The following is a 27,083-nucleotide window of genomic DNA, read 5'->3' as shown; positions in this document are numbered from 1 at the left end:
TATCTCATATTGCTAAAGACCCAGCAGAAATTTAAAAGCACACAATTACAAGAGCACAGTTCTAATAAATAGAAGGTATACATTTGTGTTTACACTTTCCGTTGACGTCAGTGATTCCTACAGCGCGAGAAACAAAAGCACTTACATATCCAAAAATTCACATATTGTACAGCTGTCACTATGATGAATTGTTCGCACTGTGTACATAATCAAAGGCAAAACTCTTTCTCCAAGTTGACAAAAATAGTGCGAGGAGCAAGACTGAGCTCATTAATTCGTGTTATGTTGGCTTCTGTATCAATTACCTTCCATTTACCTTAATTTTTCCCCCCACCGTTTCACTCGAGACGTACCCTGGGAAGATTTACTTTGTCCAGATTCAATCACCTCTCTTTTTACTGTGGTGAACAAGAGTTTCCCAAGTATTTCACACGTATAAACAAACATTCGTTTTACTTTAGGGGGTATTAACTTTAATGTATTGTCAGCATAGCTCGCAATGAGGGCGCATTCATTTCAATTCAGCGTTTTAAACACTTCGGTTTGTCACCATCGCTCACCGCAGCACGCCACAAGTCAACGGAAACAATGGCCCAATTTTTCAATCTAATGGTTGGCTTTTGGTTGCCATTAGCAAGAAGGCTGTGCCTTTGAATAAACTGTTCAAAATGTGCCTTGTATTCTAATGTGTGTTAATAATTAATTACACTTTAAACCCCGGCTACGATCCCAAAGAAAAGGGGGCCTTGGTTTCGGAGTTTCAGAGAGATTGTTGCCCGGGGCCAAAAGATGTCTTGTCTGAGGAAGACAGACCCGTCACTCTTCACAAGAGCAATCTCCGGCAATTTAATGAAACAGATTAAAAGATGACGTCACGCCTCGGCGAATCAAAACAAGAAGGCTTCCTTCCCTTCACCCATGAGGTTCTGCAGATCTGCACCATCTACTTAGATCATCCTTTATGAGCTGCAATAGAGTCTGTCCCAACTTTCAGCGTTGCTCACCCTTCTGCTTCCAGTTTCGCTAATGACTGCGACCATGCACGTTCCAACGGTAACTGCATTTCAGGAGCCAGGCCAGTTCACCGAACCAAGCGGACAGCGGTAACTCTTCCGTCGGGGGAACACGTGGAGCCCAAAGCTCAAAGTTCAGCCCAGCCCCCCACTCCCACGCCCAAGCCTGCGAAGATAAATGCTCTCACACGGTAATTGTTTTCATGCCATCATCTTGGTGTCGCCAACCCATTGTTCCAATATGAATGGGGAACCGTTTATTTTGGAGGCGCGTAACGCTTAGCTGGGCTAATATATTATACATGAGCCCCACTCCTTTGCTGTCTTTATCTTTTTAACCGAGGCACCACAATCAAGGGTTTAATAACCGGGGAAATGGCTAAGGCCGGAAAGGTGCCAAAAGGTACACCTGGTGGACCTCTGAGGTAGAGTATATTAAAAACCACACGCGTTCACATCCCAGGGGGCTGAACCAGAGTGGTGCTGAACTGCATTCGTAGAAGCTAATGCTTCCTTTTCTGCAGGGAATTCAATGTAAGAGGGTCCCAGCCTCCTGAGAAATTAAAGCCGGGGTGAGAGCGGGAAGGTCCAAGGGGTCTTCCTGTTAATGTTCCAGAATCAAATCTGTGCTTTAAAAAATATAAACACATATGGAGTTCGGCAAAGGAACACCGGGCACATCCTATGGCAGATCTGTTTTTTTGTTGTGGAATGGAGGGATGCTGAAGGAACAAGAGTTTGGTACAAAGCACCATGCCAACAACGCGAACGCCCAAAGAAAGGCACAAGTGAACGCGAAAAAAACTATCTGTGTGCCTATGTATATAAGCGGGTATTCGCACTGCAAAGGAACACCCCCCCCCCCCCCCCCCCCAACACCCCATCCTTGCCGAATAAATGTGGTTGACAACACATAACTGTCAAAAAAGAAAAATCCTTAGGAGATAAAATGTTTGTTTCTGTATACTTTTCAGAAGGAAAATCAACTCCTCCCCTCCACACCCCACCATCCCCACCTGTACCCCAGGGGCACATGGTTAACTAAAGAAGGGGGTCTGTTTGGTTTTATTGCCTCTGTACCTTTAAAGTTAAATCTCCAGACTCAGACACATAAGCTCTTAGCACCACCATTAAGGCCTGGGTCTAAATTATTGATCTGCTGCCTCTATCAGCATAGCAGTCACGTCTGAGTATCAAGATCTAACTCCGCCATGGTCCCAGTGCTCCAGCCACTGAAATAATTAGGAGGAATTCTCATTAAGGGGACGTGAAAGGTTCAGGGGGGAGGCAGCGCAAGGGGTCTGCAGGGCGTTTAATGTTTCCCCCAGGGCCAGGAGATTGCTCCCATCAAATCCCCAGGCAGGCCCCAAAGATGACAGGTCTTATCCACAGAAAAACACACACAATAAGGCGGCTGTAAAAGAATAATACATGAAGAGGAAGAGAGGCGAAGCATAAATAAAGATGTGGTGCAGCTCCAAATTAATAATGAATTCTGAAGGCCAGGATCAATAATATCAGCACCCCAGCTCCCTGTATAAATAAAGCCTCAGCTTCCGCCTGCCTCTCCACATCCCCAAAGATAATCCTCGGGAATTGCTTTTGCCTCCAAATATAATAAGAGAATAAGAGAAGCACATGGGCTCTCGACATACCCCCACCCCCGCCGATTGATTATGTTTACTGATACATTTATTCATTTTAAACACTGCGAGCGACACTTCAGGCATTCTGCTCTGACTAACAGTTAGGCGAGACGATGGGGGAGAGGTGCGGCCCAGCAGGGGAGCGCATTACATACACATCACCGTGTTCCAGAGTCTTCCGGACAGGCAGGTAGGGTGTTGAAGCCCGCAGCTGGGAGATGACATCATGGGAGACCAACCATTTGTATGGTGCAGGATTGCACAAAGTCAGCATGGCATTTCAAAGAGCGGGCGAAGGAGCAGCCACTTTTGTCAAAGATGCCCCGCGGGGACCCCGCTGCAGGAGCCCTATCGAGACCCACATGCACTCTGCTGCGTGCCGCTCATTGATCCATATGAACAAGATCACGTCAATGACCACAAAGTTAATCTCCTTTCTCGACTGCGGTGCTCATAACCAAGCATGCCATCATCTCGACTATTATTATTCCACGTTTCCTGTTTGTCTGATACGAGTTCCCAGCACTGTGGCCACACCCCCCCCCCCCTCCCCAAACTAACAGGAGGGGTTTGATTATGCAAATGAGAGTGCTGGAGCAGTATCAAGGAGGCACATGTCTGTTATCGTTCTCTCCCGCCAAAGCACTCCTTCTCCCCAATCGCTCATACAGAATCATAGCCTAATAGCATCCCATTAACATAATTGCCAACACAACTAGTGTTCCGTATCTCCCAGCTATTCCCTTCCTCCATGAAGCGAGGGAGAGAAAAAAGGGTGGAGAAAAATTAAATTAAGCCAAATAAGGCATTGCCCGACCTCCCCCCATCTTTAATGTCTTTTTTTCCGTCTTACGTGCTGTTGTTTAAAGGAGTAGACCCGGCCCACTGGAACCACCAGGAGAACCCGCACGGCACTGGTTCACGTCGCGAGGTGCTCAGCATTCAGCCGGCCGGCCCGTGCCAGATGCATGCACAAATTTAAACTGAATCTGCCAGGCGAAATGAAATTCCCATTATTTCTAATTAATCCTTAATTAAAATATATTACTCCACAGATTCCGCAAATCTCTCTTAATATGCAAATGTGGCCCATTCAAGGATATTTACATATCATTAATTAACGTGGCGCATTCTTTTAGTCTAACAAGCTGTGGGATGGAGCTGCCAAGGTGATCCAGGCCAGGGTTCCTAGGTCTACGAGAATGCAGTCGGGTCGGACGGCCTGGCGCAACCTGGGTACTCGGACAGCAGCCACACGCCAAATACACAAGGGGATGACAAGCGTCGTGGGGCAAAAGTTCTTTCCAGAAAAATCCTGCGGTAGAACATCTTTTCAGAAAGATATAAGGAAAAATGTATAGCAAGGTAAAATAAATAAATAAATAAACAAACAAACTTGGTGCCTGTATGAATAATATCGCATACTGTCCATCTCTATGGATAGTAAATTCAATCTACGATGCCCCTGAAATGCGCCTACTATTTTTGTTATGTTGTGTATAATCTTATTTCATTATATTGTTGTGCATGAGCTGAATCTGGATCTTGAAGAACTGTAATTATCAGGCATCACCATAACGGTTTACATAGTGGTCCCACTGACACGTTCCTTCAACGGTACACATGTTGGCAGACAGTGAAGCAGAAATGTCCCTCAAGCTGATTTCTAGCACCACGCATGCTGAAAGAAAGGAGTGTCAACACAACCACGGTTTGCCCGCCAGCCGCCGACACAGTGCGCACCAGTGTGTCCGTTAGTGGGAGAAATGACTGACACCGTTCCCTATTTTTCCGATGCCATTGCCAGAGAGCGAAACGGCCACACGCTCCGTCTTGAGTTCTCCTTTCTTCACTGGTGCTCTGTCGACATTGCTTGGCCCTGGCCCACGGGTCAACAGGACCTTTCAAACGGCATTATTAGCACGGTTCTGACAGCCCCAGCACAGCCAGGACTTATACGATGTAATGCCATTCGTTATCGCCGCTGCTCCTGGGATGTGTAATCACTGATATTTCAGCAAATTATTCCAGCAAGGTCCTTTACGGTTTGTTACGTGCCGCTGTGGAAGAGAACACAACTGGGAAAAAAAAAGAAAAAGAAGTCCACTATACAACCAGTAAACTAGGTAGGAGGGGACCATGATGACAGTTATAGTAGGAAGCAGTTTATGATCCAGTATTGGGGTCGTGACTTCATGCTGTCAACTTGAGAGGGGAGCCAGAGGGACCAACATCAAGAGCCCCATGCACTCAGTAACCAGCCATGTATTTACAGGCACCGCCAAGGACGAAGGATCTTGTTGGGTGACGTCAACCTCACTCCAATTCAAAATTGCCAAAGGAAAACAAGCTTTCAAGCTGCACGTTTGGGAAGAGCTGCTACCATGCAGTCGGCTCCCCCGTTGCTACTGTTCAACGGGTTCAGATTGTGTACCTTTGCCCTGAATAAACAGAAGAAGACAGCAGTTCTCATTCCAGGAAGATAACTGATGCTACACACTCCCCAAACTTCACTGTCTACCCCAACCCGGACAGAGTCAATATTTTTCCACAAAGATCCCAATATAACTGTAACATCTTATCCTGTGTACGTTAAACATGAACGAATGTTGTTGAGCATTACTTGATGTTCTAATCAGTTCTGCACCTTTAGCTAATTAGAACTGAAAAATAATGGTAAATTCTCCTGATATTCCTTCCGCTTTAAAATCCAACAAGACCTGTTGTCCCAATCAGCTTTATGTCACTATCACGTAAAAATATATGTTTAAAGGAGCTAATATACAGAACTCAACACACGTCAAAGCCGAGAAACGTCATCTTCATGCACAGCACCCTCATCCTCATCATCATCTTCAGAACCATCGGGGAAGAAGGGAACATCCTGAAGCTGAAGATCATGCAAACTCCTCCAGCTGGGCTCTCCACCCCATGTGAGAGGTCGTTCCTGAGCAATGAGTTTCCCAGCAGAGAATCCCACCGCTGCCTCCAGTTGCCCACCCCCTGCATCTGGCCACCCTCTGGTTCCTAGCCTCAGCCCAACCCTTCACTTTCTTTTTCCAGGCTGCTTTTAATTTGACACCTTGAGCTGGGGTAACGAGGTGGGGAGCGGGGGAGCCGCAGCGGAATTCATTAGGCGCAGCACTGCAGGGTCCGCTCTCCCCGCGTTAATGACATCGGAGGATAGGGAGACGAGACAGCCCGACCACAGGATGAAACAAACATGAGGACTGTCAGTGGTGACAGCCACAGCAAAGGGACAGGGGCCATTGCGGAACGGACCTTCAATCCACTAGACAGCTTGCAACCCTAAACAATATTTCTCAGGCTTAGTGTCTGAGGGGGCAGCAACCCAGTTATTAAATGAAAAGAACAGGGATGGGGGCAATGGATTTAAAAAAAAAAAATAATAAAATTTAAAAAATGAATTAAAAAACAAACAAAAAATAGACCTCTCTGGGATTTTAGCCCATCCCTTCGTTTGTATCATAAACAACATGAGCCGTGTACGCACGGCTGGCATTCGGAAACACCTTCAGCATTAAATTATTAATGTTTTCTCCGGCACCTTGGAGGAGCTCTCTCATTGGCCGTGCACCGGGAAATCATTCCGCGAGCGCAAAGCACGCCCTTAATATGTGCTGTGAAGGACATTAGAGCAGGGCCAACATTCGTCTGGCCTCCCAGTAGCTCTGTTCAAATTTTCTTAAAGCGTATGCAGTGCGAGAGGAATGGGTACAATGCCTGGTGGAGAGGGTGGATGGGGGGGCGGGTTGAATTCGTAATTTCTCTCCCGCTATTTCACGTCACTGCTCTCAGGAGAAATGTCACAGGATGGCAGGTAGAACAGCAGGGAACTGCGAGAAATTGCCTCCTAAGTGGGGAGCCGGCTTTTGCCAGGTGCTTTTATAATCCCTGCGCAGGAATGCAAGATGCAAAGTGAACGGGTGGGGGGGGGGGATAACAAAAAAGAATATCTATGAGCCGCAATGTGCCCGTTTAATTTTTAAAGCAGCCTAAAATATCTTGCGTCATTTTCCCCAACCGTGCTGTTCTTTCAGACCGTGCCATTCCACGTCAAGAACGGCTTGTCCTAAAGACGGGCTCCTGGCATGACGGCGCCGCTGAAAAGATGCACTGCGAACACGGTCCGACGGTAGGCAGCGCCTTTAATCGTCTCAGACTGGGAGACTCCTTCTCACTCACGCCCTACAGCTAACAACAAAAATGTGACATGAGTGCTCTCGTATGAGGAGGTCGTGCGACCCATCTTTCGCCGCCGCTCCCGCGTGCGTGCCCGTGCTTACGGGGTGTTTCTTTCCAACTGACTCAGCGTCAGCACCGCCATCGTGCCAGGCATCTGCCCCAACAGGGGTGACACCTGTCTCTCCCATCGCCTGCTCCACTGTGACACTGGGAATTTGGCAGGCAGGGCAGGTGAGGGGCAGACAGGAGGACTGGCAACGATGCCTGAAGCCCATGCTGGGGGAGAGAGAGTCGTGTCCATCTCTGGGACAGACGCCGGCACAAATCGGGCCTTTTCAGAAAAACTTGCTAAAGGCCTAAAGACCCTGCTGTTTTGGGGCCCAAAACTACAAACTCCATCTGCAGTCTCTGACTTGAGCACAAAACTGGATTTTGTACTGCACGCTTCCTGAACTCATGTTATAAGATTCCTGCTGTTCCAGTGTGAGAATCCAGAGGATGCAGGGGGTGCTGCTATCACTGTAGCCCATCCTGGGAACCTACCACTTTCCTTAGGAGAACCACAAGCACCAGGACCTTTGGGACTAGTTTGAGGAGATCCTCGCCTGAATCAAACCAGAATGCATTCCAGTCAAACCAAGGGCCCATGAAGAAGGCGATGGTCCTCACGTTCTTCCAAGCATAGATGGGTCTGCTGCGAACCCAGACTGCCCACTGACTCTTTACACATCAGCATCCTGTTCTACAACCACCTCCAATGAATCCATCTGACAGTTACTGTGGTTAAAGGAAAGTCAACACTGTCCATCAGGGATTGGGTTTTTTTTTTTGTTGTTGTTAGTTCATTTTGATCACTTGAAAGACCCCAAGCTCCTCAAACATATAACGGTCCATATTCAAGCCACAAAACTGAGTGAGAAATTCTATACCACTTAAGACAATCATCCATGTTCTTTACTCACTTCTACACCAAGACAGGTTTTAACCGGCCTTTATTAAAACTATTACTACTGCTTTATTGAACACTGGTGGATTGCCACTATGTGGCCCAGGTCCCAGGGCTGTAGAGGAACCCAGACTGAGACAGATTGTCTTCGCTGCCCAACAGGCTCCAGGAACCATCCATCTCCCTCAAGACCCACACAGAGCCCATATTCAGCGGGGACATGGAAGGAAAAGAAATGATTGACAGCTATATCTTTGCAATGGCTGTCCAGCATCTGATCCCACCCTCTCTGCTGAACGTGCTTTGAAATAAGGTCTAAAGTCCTATAGGCAAGTACACAGAATAATTTTTTTTTTTAAATCCAATAGAGTCCAAAGTTTTCCATTTTTCAGGCTTACAAATGCACATAAAAAAATGTGTCCTGCAAAACGTAAAACATCTATAACTACAAGCACCATAAATGCAAATTATCTATATATAATGAATGATAAAAATGAATGAGAAAAACATCAAAAGGCTCCAATAAGAAAAAAAAAAAAAACCTGTTGTATCTACTGACTATAACAGTAGAAGGCAAAGCTGAAAAATACAGCTTATTTGATATCACGTATAACGCTAAACGTTTTTACGACCTACGTGTTTAAATCCCACATCTTCTTCAACATGTTGCATCCAAACACACTGGACATCATTTACCCATAAAAAAGGTAAATGTTTGGATCATAAAATCCCCCAATAAACCCACAGCCTAAATCACCAATTAGCTTAATAAACAGGCAAACATTTGGAGGGGGGTGTTCATAAAAGGGATGGCAGAGACACGGAGTTAAATGAAAAATATTGCGTCCTATTGAGCGTCGTATTTGCATAACTCATAACGCAGAAAGAACAACAAAGTGTCTAATCAAAATTCCACTCGATAAGGCTGCCGACGCCTCGTGATCACAAGAGCGACTAACAGATATACAGTACACACAAATAACACAAACTGTTAAAAAGCCCTTCAAGCTCACCGCATTACAGCCTGGCAGACTTTTTGTTGTTTGCTTAAAAAGACAATTAGGATTTTTTTTCCTGGTTGGTTTGTTTTTGTTTATATATACTGAGTTCCACAACGGAGAACTCATCTCGCAGCAGGCCTGCTCAATACCTTTTGACCCCATGAGACTTCGGAGGTCCAAAAATGGCAAAAAAGGTAGTTCCAAAACCTAAAAATGGAGCATCAAAAGTGACACAAATGTACAAAGACAACAGCATCGGATTGTGCTGACAGTTAAAAACAAAAAGGAACACGTCTGTGTAAAAATTTCTACATGCTATTAATTTTTTATGAGTCACCGTATTCGGTCGATTCCTTGTACATCAGGAAAGAGCAGCAGGGGCGTGGGTTGGTGTGTTGCACGAGGGTCCGATATGGGGTGGGGGGGGGGGAGGCGCTGGATAGAGAGCAGAAATCCTGAAGAAAACCCTGTAAATTTGCACGGTAAGGCGCTGATCACCCTGAGCGTGTTATGCTCAACATCTAAAGCCAAAGAAGACACAGTAAATTTGGACAGTAAGTAGCATCACCCCGTCAACGTGCTACACTGAACATTTGCAACGGCCCATTTAACTGCACTGTACTCCTATCTGCTCACTTCATTTGCATACTTCAGCAGCACCGTGATGGATGAAGATAGATGGGAGAAAATCAACCTCATTGAAACAACTGTTTTATCAAGGTTAAACTATCCTCACAGCTCTTAACCCCTTTTTATCTCGCCCCTGGTTTTGGAATATTAATTTATCAATACAATCTTATCAGCGTGCGGTTCCTCTCCCGCCTCTCTCCTCCTTTCCGCAGGGGCGCCGAAACAATCCGAGCCTGGCGACGGAGAGACAGGGGAAAAGCGCTTTTATGAATGTGCAGGCAGTACCTGCTGAGCACGTTGTCAACTGACATTTTCATTAAAACTACAGAGTGAAGACTCCCAATAAATTAAAACGGCGCTGTAACAAACAGGGAAGATTAAATTCCTCAGCTCTCGGAGAGCCGAGCCAAGCGGCTGGGCCCGTCTGCGCGTCACCGTGACCGTAGCAAGGCGAAGGTGCTCCAGCCCCGCCCGCAGGAAGACCAACAGTTTACACGATGCCTGTGCTCCGTCTAATTAACCCGATTTTTCCCCAGTAACCCTGTAATCCATAATAATGAATTCAGGCCCAAAGTACAGCTCTTGCATTCGGAGCACTGTCGCTGGCCAGAAAACACACACCGCAATGCCTCCACAACGTGTGTTGCCTTCCGTCTATAAAAAATAACATTATACTCATGTCTCTCTCTACTTGTACTGGTACTGACCCCCAGCCCCTGTGTTATGGTAGGTATTCCACTCCCACTGGCCTTCGCCATCGACACACACCCACCCACCCACACACAGAAATGCACACAAATACTCATGGAAGGTAAAAGACAGTATTTTGATGGAAAGCTTCTCCTACTCTGGGAGTAAGGATCGGACATGTGAGGAGAGATGGAGCGAGGTGGGCTGGGGGGGGCATTGAGGCTGCAGCTTGAGGACATGGCAAATGTTACCGCACATGCCTCATCGCTCTACTCCCTCTCCGGAAGGAAGAAGTCCAGATGTGAAGTGAGAGCAAGCGCCTCCCCTCCTCCCAACCACCACCGCCGCCCCCTGCCCCCCCCTCTCCGAAGCTTGCGTCGTAAGCACAAGCACCCAGAAGCCAAAAGGTGTGCACGCAGCTGAATGCGATAACGCTGATTATGCAAAAGAAAAAAGAAATGACAGTCATTTATAGAATACCGGTAGGAGTTAACTGTGCATAACTAACACTGGCAAAGGCAATATGGCCAACAAAAGGGAAGGGGCCCACTGCCTTTAACGTGCAATATATGGGGGGCTACAATATTCAAACACAGTGTGTCCCAGTAGAAAGCGAGACAGGTCATTTGCGGCTCTAGGGACGAGCTCCGTATGAGTCCTATGGTTAAGGCAGATGGTAAACGGTTACTTTGGGTTTGCACCTTCACTGGTGTCCATATCGACCACGTTGGGTACCCAAAGATTACGCACTGGTTGTATTTTAGGATCTGTGAAGTAACTATACGGCCTCAGTTCCATCCAGGTCTCTTGTGGCCGCACACTCTGCACACGCTGCCTCGGTTGCATGAGCTCAATTAGGAATAAAAGCAAACGAGCTCAATTGCAGAGCTGCGGCAAACGGGCGCGTACCGTCACGACTCAGATGGCGAAGAGGGGTGCCCCAGCTCCTCCGAGAGCACCGTCGCCACCTTCCTCGGGTGCTCCCTACACACGGCCACACTAACACGACTGCTGCGCACTCCGGCTGCCAGGAGGCCATGCCAGGCACTGACCCGTGCCGAGGGTCTCATGCTTCACCCCGCCGCGCTAAAAGCTACCCGCCATGTCACTCGTGTCCACGCCGGGAAACGGTCCAGATCCGCAGCGCCCTCCTTCTTCTCCTCCAGATTTATCCCCCTCCGCAGCAGAAGGCCTACACGGTTATTTCAACCCCCCCACCGCCAGCGCCTTGTGCAGAGGCAGTCTATTTAAAGACCAAGAGCCCACCTGAAACCGTACTCTGTGTGCAGCACGATCTGGCCACTGCTGAGGGGAGCTGAGCATATGTCCTTCTGAGCGCAGAGATCCACCATGCTGCCGAGGCGAGCTCAGAGTGGGTGCCGAAAAGTGACTCGAACACGTCACTAATGCGGGAACACCGTTATTGATTCTTCAACTTTGTATTCAAAAGAGCAAAGCCATACAAAAAAGGCCCAAAATCCAAGCTGACAGAAGATCTCCTCAGCCACTGGACCTGGAGGGAAACTTGCGCCATTTGCCAAGAGACCATGGATCATTAAAATCAGGGCATCGGTAGACCTTTGCCTACGTGTACGATTGTGTGCTAGAGCAGGCATGTAAGAACTGAAACAGACACTTCAAAAAAAGTGCCAATCTACAGTTCAGCTTGTCCTCTGCCAGAGCAAGAATCCCTCCTTTTCCACCATGAGATGCAAAAAATATTGCGGTGCGAAGAGAGCAAAGCCGCCGACGACAAGAGTGCAGCAAACCCAGTAACCAGTAACTGTACCTGAAGTGGCCCAAAACCTACACACAGCGCAGGGTTCTGGGATTTCAAGTATCAGAAGCCAGACCTATTTGTATGACTAAATTTTTAAACTGCTGAGTTCACGTGAGCTGAGGTGGTTTATTATTATTATTATGATTTTGAGACTCCCCATATTTTAATGATGACACAAAGGCAGGCCACAGTATGTCATTTGCATTGACTTGAATATGGAGTCCAGGTCCCCCCAGGCATTTCTAACATTCTCCACGAGGTCTGAGTTGTTTTTGGACATGAATAAAAGGCAAGGTGAAGCCACTTGTACCTTGAGCTACTGGGATAATCAGGGCAGCCATTTTTTTTTTTTTTTAATAAAAATTTAAAAAAAAAAGAAAGGAAAAAAGTAACACTAACACTTGGTGCTCAGTTACAGGTAGAAATGTCATTCTTAACATTAGCAATCCGAGGAATATCACAGCAATTTCCATGTAAAGATTATTCTCGGTACTTTTTTTTACTCCCCATGCACACACAGCGAGGAAAGAATAGGCAACTTAATGAGACAGCGGTTTATCCCTGCCATACATTAGTATGCATAATTAGGATGGGTTCGCGAGAGGAGGGCTGCCCGCGTTAACGGGGAAGGAGCCTGCTGACATTTCGGGTGTCACCTCGCAGAGGCACTCCGCAGGGGCAGGACCGCTGAGGCTGGGGACCTTCCCACAGCAGGGACAGCGACACAGCATCCGCAGCGGCCCCTTTGTGTCTCGTGGTACTGGAGGGAGATGTAATGGAGGGAGCTTCATTAACATAAATTAGCATAAAGCGCGATGAGACACACCTCATTGCGATGCATTACTTTCAATTATTGACACATGCCTACCCCACACGCGTGCACACTACCGACCACCCCCACCTCGGCGGCATCTAAATTCAGAACCTTTCGTCACCAAAGGAACACTGTTGGAGGCACTTAATAAGCCCCCCTACAGATTAGAGATGCTGATATCCTTATTTCATGGCCACAATGCAAATTGCATTACCTTCCCTAATTGAAATACTCTCAGTCGACTGCATCGCCACACCAACACCGTCTGAAGCTACAGACTTCACATTCCACATAAAAACACCACGTTTGTGTGCTATTAATCCACCGATGTCTAATTTGGGCCCATCGCTCCAGTTTAAAAAAATGTCTTTAAATAAGGCGACTAAATTTAGCAGCTCGCGTTTTGAATGTGCAACGGGCTTTTCTCCCCCACTACAAAAGGCCCTTGGGAAGACAGTGGACAAGACCGGCGTAATCCAGAGATAACATTAGGTGCTTTGTGTCCCTCCATGCACCCTGTAAGCAACGGCGGGGATTTGGAGCATTCCAGTTAGACTGGGAACGAGGAATAAGCCCAGGGAAATCTACTTATGTATACATACATACATAATGTATGCGTGCATCTGAAAACATAATGCACATCGATACGGCTAATGCAGTGGCGAGCTGAGGACAGAGATAAGGTCCTGCAGGGGGTATGCGCGCACACACACACACACACACACACACACACACACACACACACACACACACACACAGAAAGACGTGTACATCCACACACATGCCCGCACAAACAGGGACAGATACACAAACACACACCTGGCACAGCTGTGAAAGGGGCAAAACACACACCTTCTCTCTCTCTCTTTCTGTCCCCACACACACACACACGCACACGCACAGAAGGAGGCACATGATGCAGTGCATACAATGATGGAGCGCACACTCGCTTTACAGTGCGAAATATCCAATGCAAATGAAAAGGGAGAAATCTATCATGCGGCCCTGATAGAAAGAGGAGCGCTTTCCTTTCAAGGAGTGGCGTGGCGCGGTGGGCTTGATGTATGGGGGAGGAGGATGGGGGCGAAGAGCGTAGCGAGACGGACGGGAAAGCGGCGGGTGGGGGGGGGTGCGGGTTCAGCTTGAAGAAGGGGGGGGGCGGGCGCTGGGATGGTTAACGGCGCAGTCCTCTTGCATTCCACCGAGCCCAGGGCAAAGGAGGAATAAATGTTGATTAGTGTTGATTTTGTCCAACGAGCGCCAGCCCGACTGACAGTTGGACTAAGCTGCAGCGAAAGAGCACCATTAATCTTGGTCTGGTTTAAGTAGTGTATATTAATTTGTGTCATTTTTACTAAGTCAAGCCGGGAAGGGCCTCTCGCGGCTCCCCGTTTCGCTGCCTAGGTGGCTGGTCTCCGCTTGCTGTACCGCCGGGCGCCTGGCGCAGACGTCGCACTCGAGCAGCGGGGCGGGCAGGAAATGAGATTCCAGCCCCTGAATTAAAGAAAATGAACTCCCAGGATGTTGGTATGGCAACCAAAGTTGAAAGCAGTGCTCGATGTTAAATTTAACATATATAACAAATTTGTACATTTTAATGCATTTGCAACACATTTAAACAGGTATAAAAATCATAGGGAGGGATAGAGGGGAGGCAGCTGTGTTGCGGAGGGGTGTGGAGGGGGTGCTCATCAGAATTCCAAAGTCTGCAAGGATCGACAGGAATTACCCAGCACTGCTGAGAGTTCATAATCTAGAGACAAAAATGAAAAATACAGCAATAAAAGAAAGGCTCGGCATCTCGTACTGTCAGAGAGATGGACCCCACTCTATTTGGAGGCAAATTTCCTTTCCGAGGCAATTCCTAGCACAGTAAGTGACAGGCCATTTGGCTGTAATTGATTTGAACACAATATATGTTATACAACTAAGAACAGGAGCAATTTCAGAACGAAGGAGCGCATTCGCGCAGCAGCCAACGTCGCCGTATTATACGCATATTAAAAAGTGTTTTATAAACAAGAGCCTGCAACACTAGCACCTCACAAGGTGCACTAAAGCTCTGTTATTAGAAAGTGAGCAAAAAAAAAAAAAAAAACCCCAATTCTTTCAAGAACTGCCATATTTAACCTCATCAATAAATCATGTCATTTTATAGGTGCATCTGTACTGAATATGCACATTGGCCTCTGAGAATGAAAGGACAATGCGGGGAAACTGTCCTGCTGGACGCCAACGGTTCACAAACTGGTGTAAAGGGCCTACAGCAGGCAGGGAAAGAAACCCAGACAGACAGCTGCTAGTTATGTCCATCCTCATATCTTCCTAGGGTTTTTCTCTGCCCCTGCCGAAGACAACCCCAGGGGACCCCCTGAAAGAGGCTCTTTCTTTCGTCAACCATTCCCGTCTTTTTTCTTTTTGTCATCTCCAGCCCACACTCCTGCACAGAGATTGGCTACATTTAGGTACAGCCTGTGATAGGTGCACCGTTTATTAGACGTAGGACACTCCCGTCCGTCGCCGCAGCGATCGGCACAACAAAACAGGAAGTGCACAGGCGCTCATTCATGTCCACGTTCTCACCCAGGAGTGTGTACTCCACTATTCTACAACTACATCCGAGCTCTCCCTTGACAAGCAAAAATTGATCAGCTTCTTAAACAGCCCACCTTTTTTTTTTTTCTTTTTTCTTTTTTAAACCCCCCTCTCCCTCCCCAGTGACCTGTCACAGGTTTTCTCTCCGCAGAAAGGCCCTGGCGCCGCTCGGAAACCATCTCACCGCAAACCTGTTATCACAGCTAATTACCAAACTGCGCTGCAGTTATACATTTCTTTAATTAGGCCCTTAAAATATGATTAACATGTCTCAATTATGCCAGTGATAATTTGCATAATTTATAAGGACTCCTAATTGTGCGTGAGTTCAGATTTTAAGCTCGGTAATAACAGAACACAAAATGCATTATGCCTTTACTGAAGCATGTCCATCCGACTGCCAATATATGGATTCATAATTACGTTTCAAGTGCAAGGGGGGAACTCCGACTGATACCCAAAAAAATTTTTCCCCCTCTCTCTTCAAACGGACACACTATTTCCTATTTCTACTATTTTCCTTTTTTCATTTCTAACCATCTGAATTTGCTCATTTTGCTCCATGAATTTAAACAGCAGCAATCAAAGACTGATTGAGTGATGTTATTGGATGGCAGCTGTGGATGCTGACAAGTTTTTTTTTTTTTTTTTTTTTCTTCTCCCCTTTTCCCTCCCCCCCCCCCTTCATTCCGGCTCCGCTGCTGCGTCAGCAAGTGCTGTTGCTGTCAGTGGTGTACAAGAGAAAGAGAGAAACACACACACACACACACACACACACACACACACACTTTAGTCATGCCACAGCTCTTAACGGTCAGGCCAGGTCGGGTTCGAGATGTCAGGAGGTGGCGGAGAGCCTGGAGAGGATGCTGGCGTCCTGCCGTACACATGCCCTGAAAAAAAAATATATATAAACCTCTTCTGGCTGCTAGTTAACACTTTCAAATAAAAGGCTTCTCACTTTTCTGCCAATAGGGAATCAGTCTGCTGTGTAAAGGCTTTTATTCATTTTTACACACTGATCACATTTTGTGTATGTGGGGGAAAAAACCAAGAGGTCTGTGCAATTGCACTGATCATCCACTTTTCCACAGTCCTCCAGCAGAGCTAATGGCTTCAGATGTTTTTATTTTAATCCACTCCAGCGCTGGCAGTAGTCAGGACTCAGGAAACTATTCCGGTCCTGAGGCCGTCTGATGCGCGCGTTTGTTTGGGAGGTTAATAAGACACAGAGGGGGTAACACAATATCAATGGATTCATGTCTCGTAAAAATAGATGCACGCCAAGCATCCCAGTGAATTAATGACCCTAAAAATGCATTCAGCATTCTATGGAGTAGATCAACAATACGAATCCCACCAAATCCAATGTTTTTTTTTTGCTGCTTTGATGCCATTAAAATGTAGGAAGAAAAAAAAAAAAAATAAAATTGCAGTGTGAATTTTTCTTTCAAACTACATTTAATCAAAAGTGATGTTCAGTTTTTTCTACCTACTATTATGCTGCTGCACTTCATGAAGCAAGAAAAATAAATATCACACCACAGTCTTACTCATGTCTGCAGTTATGAACGGGTCACCCCTTTGACATGTAACCCAGCACTTTTCAAATGGCTTCGAGGAAGAAAATTGCCATTACGTTACCAGTCCATTAAAAAAAAAAAAAAAAAAAAAAAAAAAAAGGGGGGGGGAACCACTGCAGCTCCCTTTATGACAATCCCATTTCAATTTTATCAGCTCAAAGCCATTTAAATTATATTTGCAAAATACCCATGCTGAGCAATAACAGATGAAGGTCCTGCTGTTTGTTTACACTAGGGAAGGGCATTTTATATACTTGTTTAATAAAAAAAGGACACACTTTTCAAAATAACGCAAAACTGTTTATGCAGAACACACACAAGTATTGCATTTTAACATTAGACACCCGATAGCGATAACAGTATTCAAGTCATGTAAAAATGAGGACAAACATAATTAGAATTAAATATAACCCACAGCAACCTGCAATAAGAAGATGCAAAAATCCACAGACTGCCTTCTTGAAGTGTAAAAAATTAAGACTTTGAAAGTCCAAAGGTTTCAGCTGTTTTTGCTGGAGATCAAAAGCAGCAGTCAACCAAACGTGGGGTGATGTAAAACAAACAATCTAACATCACCACTAAGTGGACAACTCATGTCTCCATATGGTTTGAATTTTTCACTCCATAATCCTATACTTGTCCACCGAAGGAAACCCAAAAAAAGAAAATCTGAAGGAACACAAACTGAGCCTCTGCACTTGAGCTTTTCCCCCCTTTTGTTTCCTACACAAAACTAATTTCCGTGACACAGCTACTATAAATAGTTTTATTAATACAGGAGAGGAATCAAAAGCTGGAGAGTCCCCCGCCTTCCGAGCAAGCCCCCCTCATTGTTCGAGTACTGAATACGAAAACAATACATAATGGCTGAATCTTTTGAAAGGATCCGCTAATTAGAAAAGCTTCTCTCCTTAGACTCCAGAGCTCTTTGTCAAACTGCAGCTAATTGTTCTTCCGGATAAAATAATAACTCATCCTGCTCCTGACCTCTGAAAAACAATCCCAAGAACCCAAAAAGGAAAAAGAGGACACTTCACATTCTTTGAACAGAAACTATAAAGGTGAATAAATCTGAAAAAACTACACAGCTGCTGTGGTCACTAAAACGAGTGCCTTAAAAAATACACTTAAAACATCACACTAAAGTGTACTTAAGTACATGCTGCACTTTTCTGTTATTTAAATGCACGTGTTATGTATGCAGAATTGGGGATCGTTGGCGAAAAGACCGAGTTCAATGGGTCTTTTCAATTAAGTTCTGAAAACCGGCTCTAGGAAAGTATAAGCCGTCTGATAAATCTCTGCGGCTTTAAAGGAGAAGGCAAGTGTTTGGTTGGTCACCAGGGATTTAAGAAAGAGGAGTAGTGACTTTTTTTTTTTTTTTTTTTAAAAGGCCACATTCAAGGGGATTTGCTTGAGGAGAGATTTAGCTTCGTAGGTGCACCCTAATGAAAGAGGTCATTGTTCTTTGGGACGGTTACTTTCAGCTGAAATCTGGGCCCTGTCTTACATTAAGGCAGACGTAGAGGTAATTTCCATCATTGCGAGTTCTAGCAAAACTTCTCAGCACATACAGGACACCAAGGACCAGCACCGTGACAACAACTCCACGTACACTACTGCTAAGGCCAGGTCATCCATTCCTTCAGGGAATCAAAGTACAGTGTATTTCTTATATCAAACTATTCAATAATTGGCCAACAACAGTAATAATAAATTACACTACTTAATTTAACTACCTTTTTTCTCCAAAGCATTTTAAAATGTTAACCTGCTAATAAGTATTTACCTACTTATACAGCTGGGTCATTTTTACTTGAGCAATTTTAGGGTAAGTACCTTGTTGAAGACTAATACAACTGGAAGTGAGACTCAAACCTGTGACCTTAGGGTCCAAAGGCAACAGTTCTAACAACTACTCTACCAGCTGCCCTTAATAATAATAATAATAACAACAAATTTTTTTATTACAATTATTTGGCAGTACAATTGAAAGCCAGGTTAGGGGACACCTAATACACTGTTACAGTATTTAGAGGCAGTAAAGGACCCTTTATAGCTCTGATGTACTTCCCGGGGGAAGCTAAATATCTATACATCACAATACATCAGGGTTTTGCTCTGAATTAAATCAGCCAAGACCAACTGCAACCAAGAGTGAAAAAGTTATTACAAACATGATGTGTGTGTGTGTGTGTGTGTGTGTGTGTGTGTGTGTGTGTGTGTATAAACAGTGAGGTCAGCTGTAAATAAACAGCTGAAAGAGAGGTGTGACACACTGTGGCCAGTGGTGGCGCAATGTTTCATAACACACACACACACACACACACACACACACACACACACACACACACAACTTGAGGAGGTGCAGGGCAGGCAACATCAAGTGAGAGAGCCTGACCATAGGAGAGCTGTTTTGGGAAGGGCCAGCTCATCAAGTGCCCAAGGTGTTTTCTGTACAGCAACACCTACTGCACTTTTCAGCAAAGGCACTGAAAAACATACTGTACAAAAAAAGTTACATTGCCTTTAAGAACACATCCCAAAAATGCAGTTTTCATGCTGAAGTTGAACTTACAAGAACTTTTTCTTTTAAAAAAAAAAAAAAAAAAAAAAAAAAAAAAAAAAAAAAAAAAAAAAGAAAACTGAACATATCTAACATAAATGGTAGCCTAACAAAAACCGGTATAGAGTGTGCATGATGTATGGATGAGTGACCCAGTGCAAATAGTGTATCTAGCAGTGTAAGTCACCTTGGTGAATGAGGTGTGTAGGCCGATAACACTACATAGAGTTCACTGGAAGTCGCTTTGGAGAAAAGCATCTGCTAAATAAATAAATGGAGAGTAGTGTTAAGAGTTGAACCCATGTATGGGTGGGTACAGGGAGGTCAGTGAAAACTGCCACGACAATGTCATCTTGATGGAAACCTCAGCAGAGTGTGTGACACACACGCACGCACGCACGCACGCACACACAGTTGAAACCTGACACCCAAAAATGCTCAAGTTGATGTCTGGCTTCCCCTGGAGACCTAGCCAACCTGTACGTGCCAACCTCCCTATCCGTAATGGTTCCACAGAAATACACACTCACAGTTGCTCTCCCAATCCTACACACACACACACAAATGCAAACAAAGTTGGTTGTTATCATTGATGTACATACAAGTAACACACACACCAACTGAAACTTTTCTTAAGTCCTCCAAAACCCCAGACAGTACAGCGTGCCTCCAGTTTCGAAGAACACCAAGACGTTTCTGGAATGAAACCACAGCAAAGGGCGGGTGGAGGGGGGGAGTGGAACCTGTGTCTGGAAAGGAAAAGGGGGGTGGGGGGGGGAAAAGAAAACCGCTTGGCTTAAATAAAGTGTTCCTTCCTGCTGCTTTCCTGTGGGCTGATAAACACCATGACGCTTGTTTATAGTGCGCCACATTCTCCTCCTCATTGCCCGGGCCCCATCTCTGTAAAAATACACACAGAGGGGGGGTCAGGAGTTCAGGCCTGTTCTGCCCGGGGTCACCCCATGGCCCCGACCGAGCTGTCAGCTGCTCCAGAGATGGACTGAGACAACACAGGAGTGGCCACGAGGTCGCCCACCGCCGCTCACATCCCGACCCCCACTCGGCATCCACACACGCCAGAGGCTGGCTGCGACAGCCTCAACAAGCTGCTCCCTGGCATCCCTGGTCCCAAAAATCCAAACCCTGCTCAAATCCAGCATAACTGAGGTTAGGGTTTCACCAGCTGCACCTTCTATTAATATTTAACATTATATCACCAAAACAAAAATGATAAATCAGAACAAACCAGCACATGGTGTACAAGTGTCAATGGAAAGTATTTTATGCAGAAATGCTCTTGTACGTTTTGCGCTCATGTGAAGCATTTTACATAGAATGTACACATATATATACACATACATACACACACAGACAAAAAAAAAAAAAAAAATCAAGCAGCACATCTCCACAGCTAAGGGCGTTTCAGGACGTATCATCGGGAAACATCCCCCCGATGGGGCAGCTGCGGCGACACCGTGGGCAGGCACGGCTCCGGCTGCCGTACGCGCTCGGCAGCAGCTCCCGCTCAATCCGCTGGGGACCCGGCCGCAACCATGTAAAACCAAGCGGGCCGGCTGAGTCTTTAAAATATAAAAAGACCTGACAAAAATCCGTGTTCCCGTTTCACACGGCGCTCAGCACAATCCTAGTAAATGTCAGCAGGCAGTTGGAGTCATTTTCTCTCTCACTTGTGGAGAGCATTTCCAGCATTGGATTGTGCCGGATAAAAATATACCCCTAAATTAAATGCAGTGGGACTGAATTATGGAACTCTGCTGCTCTGAAAAGACAGACAATATAACCCCAGAAAGATACGCCAACATTGCATTTTGTTTGATCAAACTGCACGCGTTTCCTGTTGTGTTGAGTATCGTGCAGGGTGACGCAGAGACCAAAACGCAAAAGTTCAGTGGATGGAGGCATTTAAAGAAATACGCAAAGTCCAAAATAAAAATCCATGTTACATTTTGAAACGCGGAGAATCCATTCCAGAATGCAAAGCGCATTAAATTTTCAAATCCCAGAGCAAACATTTTTAAAAAACAGATTGAAAAAGCCAATATGAAGGGGGGGTTATAAATATCTGATACTGAGAAAGAAGAAGCAGCATCCTGGCCTGCATGTACCATTAAAACAAAAGTAAAGCCAGGACTGAAAGTGGTCTATAGCCCGGCATGCACACGTCTGGGCTTTTAACCATTTTAGACGAAGACAGAGAGAAGCCAAGAAAAACATGGGCTGCAGCCTCCTTTTAAAGGGAGCTGCTCTCTGGTTTTAAGCCTTTTTTGGTCTCAGGCCAAGAGATGGTCGTCTTCTCAAGTTTTTCCAGACTCCAGGAGCCATTCCGTACAACAGCAAAAAAAAAAAAAAAAAAAAAAAAAAATCTTTGTTAAGGCTTGCTCAGTTTCTCATATTTCAACATGAATCTGTGCCCCTTGAGTCTCTTAGTACGTACGACTCAAACCAGACAGAGACTGAAGACTACTTAATATCAAACTTTTTTTGCTTTTGCACTCTCTATGAAACACTGCAGCATTACGTGTTACACTGTAAAGAGAGATAAAAAGTTCTCACATAACAATGCGTCTCATTTATCCATTTCAACGTCCATCATTTTTGGGACAAGTGTGCATAGGGTGAGTGCTTTGACTTTGTTAGCAAGAGCGCTACATGAAAAGAATCCAGAGACAATGCAACATGCTACTTCTTTAAAGAATAAGTGTCACCCCCCACAACAATGGCACGCATGCAGTTGTATGGTTAATAAAAAAAAAAAAAAAAAAAAAAAAAAAAAAAAAAAAAGAAAAAAAGACACATGGGGGTCTCCATTCGCAAGTCAAAGGGGTTCCCCCCGCAGGGTCTTTATCTTGAGGATTCAAGTGTATGAATACTGGAAATGAACAGCAGAGCCTAAATTACATAAAAATGTACCCAGTCGCAGAAAAGCCTAAAATGGAAGAGGGGGTAATTTGAACAAACTGAAAAATTTCCATTGTAGTTATTTAAAAAAATAAAATACATGGGTAAAGGTATGCAACCACTTTTGGAGGAGTTTGCTTTGAGGAGGGGAAGAAAAAGCAAAGCAAAACAAAACAGGATACCCCCTTGTGAAAGCCCCATGGCTCCTGGTTGCCAACAGTGGGAGCGGATCAGGGGTGAGCAGTCAGGAAAAGGTCCAAGTCACTTTGTTCTTCATCGCCATTCGAACTCTGGATGAACCCACAGAAAACGCCAGGGAGTTTGAAGAAGTGGGAGAAGAAGAAAAAAAAAAAAAAAAAGCCAAGCGTGAGCCTTTCACTCCTCCGAGAGCCTTTGCGGGACAACAGAGCAGAGAGGAGTGGGCGGCTGAAAGGCCCCCTGCTCTCCTGAAACAGAGGTCGATTCACGGCGACTTGCAGGGAGGAACCTTGAACAAAAACGGCAGGCGAACATGGGGTCTTTGAGCAGTGGGCATCAAGCCAGCCTCCACTTCGCAGAAACGGAATCTCGGTGAATTACACCGTAGAGCTAATTAGGAGGAGGGGGCAACCTCCCTTACCTGGCCGCCAATCGCCATTATTTCATACAATGGCCAGCGGTTGCAATGCATGGTAAAAACACGGCAGTGCTATGCTAAACCATGGGGTTGCTTTGTTTCCACAGCTGATTTTTTTCCCCTTTAATTTTGTGTGATGGGGAAAAAAAAAATGTGCACAACACTGTAGCAGGAGAAAAATTTCATTTCTAGCTATTTTCAAACAGCAGCAGGAAATTGTTTGGGCAACACAACATTCTATATTAATGCATGAAAGCAAGCTCTTTAATATTCTACCACAGGCGGACGTTTGTAAACCCACAAAAAGGAGGTAATGGTTGCGGCTGGAGGTGCAGAGCAGCAGTGACGGTAAATAACAACACTACCACCGGAATGTTGGCGACAGCCAGTCCATTTTATCAGCTGCAACTTAGGCGCTTTATAATTAAATGCATCTTTTTTCTTCTGATGTCACCCAGAGCTCGATGAAAAAGAGCAAAGCCACCCCCCCCCCCGAAGCCATGAGGAAGACCCCGTTTCTCTGACCAGGAGAAACGGAAACCCCGCAGACCGATCCCTGACGCAACCAGGTGAACGGACATCACAGATACCCGGCGATGCACCGACCAACACGGACAAGGGTAGCTTGGAAGATCAGCACCCCCTGACCACCCAAACCCCAGCAGGAATGACACAAAGTCCACTTCCACGGGAGGCCACTTAAGCGCCGCCACTGATGTGGAAATCACGCTCAGTGCCGTTTCCAAGCGCTGTGCACCCTTCTCATTTTTTGCAGCTCCGCCTTTCACTCTCCCATCTCTACATTCTCACAGCTCTCTTTAGCATTTCTATAAGGTCACCCCTGTCAAGGATTCTGCCTTGAGTTTGGCTTTAATGTTGATGTAACATTGGAAACAGGCAGTGCAACGTACTGGGGGAGGGATAAAATCAGATTTGTTGTTGCTTTCTCACAACTAAAAGCACAGGTCGTTGCTGTAACCATATTCCTCTTATCCGCATGACAAGCCACAACTTGACAGTGTTATAAAAAAAAAACCTCATCTTCATGCAAAATAGAATATATAGCATTTTGATTTCTATTTAAAAAGTGCTGTGGTGCTAAAGTCCCGTCAGTAGGATGTCAGCTACGTATTGTACTTTTCCACTAATGGATCGTGACATTTCTGTTCGACATTTTAGTCAATATGAGTCAAGCAATCATAGAGCTTCGAGTACATTACAGCCACGTAATTGTCTCACTTTAAATGTACATCTTACAGAAAAATTGCATTTATTTTTTTTTTTTTTTTTTTTTTTTTAAATTTTCCCAGCAACTGTCTAGTCAATTAGAAGAGTCCAGTAAATTCACCTCACCGCCATTCAAAATTATTGCAGTGCACTGATGCATCCTTTTAGACCCAAGGTTGCAAACACATTGGAACACACATTACACTGACAATACATAACAGTGACATTATTACTTTTGCATTCTTCTACAAAAACAAAAATGTTACTTCTAAGAACACAACTCAGAGGAAAAAAAAAAGTGTGGGGGGGGGGGGGGGGGTGAGAAAAGGCCAGTTTACCTGTTTTCTCTTTAATTTCGCATAAGACGTTGAAGAGAGCAGGCTTCATTCTGTGGCAATTCAAAGCGTGTTTCCTAAAAAAAAAAATAAATAAATGAATAAATAAATAAAAGAAAAGCTGTTAAACACACTAGCTAATGCAATATTTAAGAGGGCGCACATTAACTGTTTATTGACAAGGTCACATTTTCAGACAGCTGGCACACGAAGCACAGCACTGTCCACAGCAGCCTGTGTCACAGTGTGTGCTGAGAAACACACACACACACACACACACACACACACACACACACTATATATAAACCAATAATAGCATATTGGCCATAACATTGCTTTGTTTAAAAAAATACCCCGCCTACACTGTGACTGACTGGGTCACATGTCAGGCACTCAGATTCTGTTTCAATACCTTTACGGATAATACGTGCCCATTGATAACTGTCAAATAGAATAAAAGTGACCAACACTTTCTTTGGTTTTAATCATTAATGGATTTACACTGCCAGTAAAATTCGGATGTAATTTCCACTGTGAACGCCGTAAAATCGCCTCACTCACAGCGAGTGACACAGCTCGCGCATTGAGGGAAACGACAACTCTGCCTCAGTGCGTTTGGTATCATTCATTTCCACACGTTTAAAACGCGGGATTTGTTGCATGTTAACATTTTAATCCGCACCATTTAACTGCGTGCCCGAGACCTGCGTGTTTTCCGCGGATTCCTCGTTGAAAATGACAATACGGACACTCGTCCGCGGCGGTTTTGTCACCTGGCTGGAAAAAGTGCCCACACCTTACTGTACTCGTACTCTGTTCGCGCGACACTCGCGCGCTACCGCAAACGGCACGAGGCCCAGACGTATCACGCCAGGGCACTTTTCGCTCCATTTTTCATGTTACGCGTGAAGAAAGTGCGCCGGCGTATTAACGAACTTTGTATAGTTCGGATTTACTTTCTATTTTGCATTCTGAGTGAAGCACGGCTTCTTTGGGCAGCCGAATCTCTCTCTTTCTCTCTCTCACACATACACACACACACACACACAGAGAGAGATCGCAAGTGATGCTTCTCACACTGAACCGACGTTTTAACACACGCAACATTACTTCAACTGTTCTTTTCCCGTGAAACCGGGCACCGACTTCTCTCGTAAATGTCAGCACAGCGCCGAGTTACTCTACTGTGTCTATGCCGAGAAGGTAAAACGTGGGACTGCTTTACATTTTACAGGAAAAAAAAAGTGACGACGACGGTGAGCAGGACAACCTGTGGACAGCGCGGGCACGTGACGCTACACACAGTGAGTGACGTTAGAACGGCGATTTTTTTAAATACATAATAAATAAATAAATAAATAAATAAATAAATAAACACATTAAAAACGGAGCTCCGGGGCTGCCTTTCGAAGTTGCCGACGCGAACCGTACTTAGTCCCGTCTGGGTCTGGATGCTGTGGGGCCCCTCCGTGTCCCTAACACTTAGTTAACGGCACTTATAAGTCTTATTCGCAGTTAGCGCCACTTGGACGTGTTTCGGGGGGGGGTGGTGGTTTTTCTTTTTGGGGTGGGGGGGCGCTCACCTGGCCTGCGCCTCGTCCAGGCTCTGGTCCGTGATGGTCATGATCTGCTGTAAAATGTCCCCGATGTCCTGCTTCCTGGCCTCGCCGTCGGCCGCCGTCGCGCCGTCCTGCATGTGCGGAGCCAGGCCGGGGTGTCCGGCCATGCCGACCCCGTGGGAGTGCATCAGCCGGGGCTGCTCGTCCATGTCGGCCGCCTCGTCGGGCTGCGGGAGCCTCCTGAGGAATTCCTCCGGATCCCGGTCCGGTCGCTGTTTCTCTGTCTCTGTGCTTCTGACTGTGGCAGCCGGTCAGCGTGCGTCCTCCTTTCCCTCCCTTCGCTTCGCTCGCCCGCCGCGCTCGGCGCTCTCGAGCCGCCCGGACACGGAGATGGGCCACGAGCGCTCCGTGTCCCCGGATCTCCCGGATCTCCTGCTCCTCGCCCCGCTGAAACCCGATCTCAGGTCCTGCCTCTCCGTGCGGCCACTCCTGCTCCACCAGAGAGGAAGGAGAATGAGGGGAAAAAAAAAAAACACAGAGAGGGTCAACTTTAAAATGCAGCTAATCCTTCCTAACGGCTGCGCGGGCGGCCTTTTCGGAAAATGCGAACTTTTTTCTTTCTTGCTGCTGGAGAGTCGAGCGCGGCCCCCTGATGCGGGATGTGAACGCGCTTTATGCGGGTTTGGCTCACAGTGGTATGATCCACCGCTTTTGTTTAGCTCGGGACTGGCGACTGACACAGCGCGAAGAGTGTGGCGCTCTAACCCCGCCCCCTGTCGCGTCTTATTGGACGGTTCAGCAAACATTCCTCCGCCCTCGGGACACGTGATTGGACCGAAGCGATGAGGTGGCCCCGCCCCACCTGTGCCGCTCTTGAGACGTCAATCAGCGGGCCTCAAGGAGGCGGGGACGCGGTAATGAGCTTAAAGATGCGGCGCTCGCACCTGGGATGTGTCG

At 46.0% G+C, this 27,083-nt stretch overlaps 1 protein-coding gene across 4 annotated transcripts in view; it reads right to left on the bottom strand.

Moving 5' to 3' along the window:
- The window catches only part of pbx1a (pre-B-cell leukemia homeobox 1a), a 60,984-nt gene extending 34,120 nt beyond the window's left edge, over positions 1 to 26,864 (bottom strand). For 2 of the 4 annotated variants that reach the window (XM_029250293.1, XM_029250296.1), the window contains exons 1-2: positions 26,151 to 26,864; positions 24,571 to 24,644 (exon numbers count right to left, since the gene is read on the bottom strand). In XM_029250293.1, the coding sequence (XP_029106126.1) occupies positions 24,571 to 24,644; positions 26,151 to 26,335 (259 nt within the window). In that variant the 5' untranslated portion in view covers positions 26,336 to 26,864. Of the gene's footprint in view, positions 1 to 24,570; positions 24,645 to 25,249; positions 25,293 to 26,150 lie in introns of those variants that run through there. The other 2 variants (XM_029250294.1, XM_029250295.1) reach the window with 2 other exon arrangements.
- Between the last annotated feature and the right edge of the window lie 219 nt (positions 26,865 to 27,083).

Source organism: Scleropages formosus, chromosome 3, assembly GCF_900964775.1.
Source record: "Scleropages formosus chromosome 3, fSclFor1.1, whole genome shotgun sequence".
NCBI lineage: Eukaryota > Metazoa > Chordata > Actinopteri > Osteoglossiformes > Osteoglossidae > Scleropages > Scleropages formosus.
The sequence above is the reverse complement of the archived record's forward strand: the minus strand, read 5'-3'. Positions and strand labels throughout refer to the sequence as shown.